This window comes from Dacryopinax primogenitus (assembly GCF_000292625.1).
Source record: "Dacryopinax primogenitus strain DJM-731 SS1 chromosome Unknown DACRYscaffold_12, whole genome shotgun sequence".
Taxonomy (NCBI): Eukaryota; Fungi; Basidiomycota; class Dacrymycetes; order Dacrymycetales; family Dacrymycetaceae; genus Dacryopinax; species Dacryopinax primogenitus.
Genome location: NW_024467209.1, coordinates 688,434 through 690,993, shown reverse-complemented (window position 1 = coordinate 690,993; position 2,560 = coordinate 688,434). Strand labels below are relative to the sequence as shown.

Below are 2,560 nucleotides of genomic sequence, written 5' to 3'. Positions count from 1 at the left end.
TTAGTACAAGCCAGGATTGCACTTAAAATGAGGCCAGTGCGCTGTTAATTGAAGGTTTTGACCTGCCACCAGAGGATCAAAGGGAGCCGTTCCTATGCTCTCCTCTCCTCATATTTCTATGTCCCTAGATTTGACAATCGCAAGTGCCGTCCGCCTTCGGTGAATCTGCGGGGCGCATGGGATCAAAATGGTGCGTCGTAGCATTGGAAATAACATTCGTTTGATTCAATTGCTTCACTGAATTCGAGATTCAGTGAGACAATGGGCTGTAACTCTCAAGGGAGATTCCTTCCTGCCCCTAAAGCAGGTGTTGACACACTGACTGAGCCGGACTGAGGCAAAAAAAAAAAAAAAAAAAACATCGTTCGCTACCTATTGAACCATTGAGAAGTGGGTGAGTGGATTCGGCATGCCGATCCGGGGTAAGGAACGCTGGTATAACAAGAAAGCTACAACATCCAGCAATCACGAGAATGCATCTGCGTCGACATGTTCTGAATACGATGCAGGAACACTTAACTGCAAGAACCATCGTCCGTCCAGACGCCTGCTGCCCCTCCAGGCAGATCGTTCTCAGTCCACCATTTGGCCGTCCAAAGGTCGCCGTTGTATGTAACCTGTTACATCATCAGCCAGAGAAGAGGACGAAGAAGGAAGAAAACCAACCTGGTTACCCCCGACATACGCGACACCACTTGACCAAGCCGAGATACCCGAACAAATACCTCCAGATGCTGATGACGTAGGCATAGCCCCTCCGCTTGTAGTCGTGGCAGGCGGAGGCGGGCTACCGCTCACGGGCCATGAATCTGCACGTACAGCTTCTATCCAAGGGCTAGCCGCATCGGGGTACTGTACGTAGTATAGTACTTCAGAAACTGGATGCGTATATTTGACCTCAGAAATGGCTCACCTCCCACGTCATAACACCACCGCTCCAGCCCATACTCTGTGCCTGCTGCACGCATCCAGCTAAGATGGTCGTGTCCATGTAACCATTGGACGCGTCAGCAGTGTTGGCTGGTTTGCCTATGATCAGCTTATTTAACGCGACGCCTCCGTTCGTGTTGATCTGGAAAAGCGCCGAGTTTGGCCAGGACGTGCTGGACTGTGTCAGCAAACCTGCACAAGTCGTATATTCCGACGTTCCCTATAATCTTTCCGTTAGTGATATAGCATTGCTTATAAATGTCCGGATGTACCTGATTGTAAAACTGAACATTGTACCAGTCGATCAGAGAGCCGACATTGTTGTTGACGGTGACGTAAGCTCCTGAAGAGTACTTGGCAGTACCACAGAACCACGGCGCGACAGCTATTCATCCCTTAACAGAGCGCAATAAGTAAAAACTCAGAGTACTTACGCGCGTGTGTAAGGAGATACTGGCCGGCGGGCAGCTGAGCCCTCAGGGCCTGGGTGAATGTCGTCAACCAGGCTTCCGCACTACCATCCTGGGCATTCATAGCGGTGAAGTCCTCATAGTCCACATCGATTCCTTAGTCACTGTTAGGAGTAGAAACCACCACAGGCTTGTTTACATACCATCGAGGTCATACTGCTGCACCCAGGCAGCAATCGTGTTCGCTGTGTCCGTGGGGTCGTCCCCGGAAGAAGTTGGGGTTTCGGTGGAGCCAAACGCAGACACCATCAACTTGATACCAGCAGCGGCATATTCAGACTTGATGGTACTGCGAGTGGTTGCATCCAATTCCTCCCAATTCTGCGCTTGATCAACAGCACCTGAGGCCGTCACGAAGGAGAGAATGAAGACATTGAAGCCCTTCATGGGATGTCACATGACGAGCAGGACACTAAGAAGACGGAATTGAACTCACGTAGATGTCTTGAACTGAAGGTGCAGCCCCTGTCACCCACTGGGAGATGACTTAGCTTAGTATACCGAGGGTAGATAAGCAAGATCAGGCCAGACCTTGTCCGAATAGGCAGCAAAGTAGGGAGGTCCGCTAAACTGACGCCTGTGAAGGGTCGAGTTCGAGGTAGCTCCGTACACCGGGATACCAAGGACAGGGAGGAGGACCGTGTTTAGGAGCAAAGTACTGGCAATGAAGGTGGACAACATCGTGGTAAGCGAGCGTGAAGGCTGAGGGGGATACAGAGGTATCTGGGGTCGCTTGGCCTTCCAGCAGCGCAGAATCGGGGCATTATGTACCATTGTACCCATTCTTCGAGGACCGGGTATGGATCACAAGGGGTGATTGGAGCGGAAGGACATCGCACGATGATAGGAAATGCTGGCCGCTAGATGGGTTCATATGATCAAACATATGCTGTTAAACAATTGTTGTCGAGCTGCTGGTCGGCGGCATTGGAGAAGGACGATTTGACCGATAGGAGAAATTCCAATCCGATTACGATGGTCCATCCCCTTAACGGGTCGCGTGTTGCGTCTTGCACTACGAAGTCGCCCGGATATAGTGGCAACCATACGAGGCGAGTGCTCAAAAGCACCCCCAAACGTTTTCAAAGCATGGGCGCTTCACCAAGGAACGTTCTTTGATACCAACGGGCCGAACAAAGCGCGAGCGTTATGCGGCAGGC

At 51.3% G+C, this 2,560-nt stretch overlaps 1 protein-coding gene across 1 annotated transcript; it reads right to left on the bottom strand.

Moving 5' to 3' along the window:
* Positions 1 to 573: 573 nt before the first annotated feature.
* Positions 574 to 1,787, bottom strand: DACRYDRAFT_53950 (glycoside hydrolase; the record flags this gene model as incomplete). Its single annotated transcript, XM_040775218.1, has 5 exons — positions 574 to 852; positions 914 to 1,150; positions 1,203 to 1,315; positions 1,365 to 1,496; positions 1,544 to 1,787. 5 exons carry the CDS (start codon positions 1,785 to 1,787, stop codon positions 574 to 576), a joined length of 1,005 nt encoding a protein of 334 aa, XP_040627607.1.
* Positions 1,788 to 2,560: the final 773 nt, after the last annotated feature.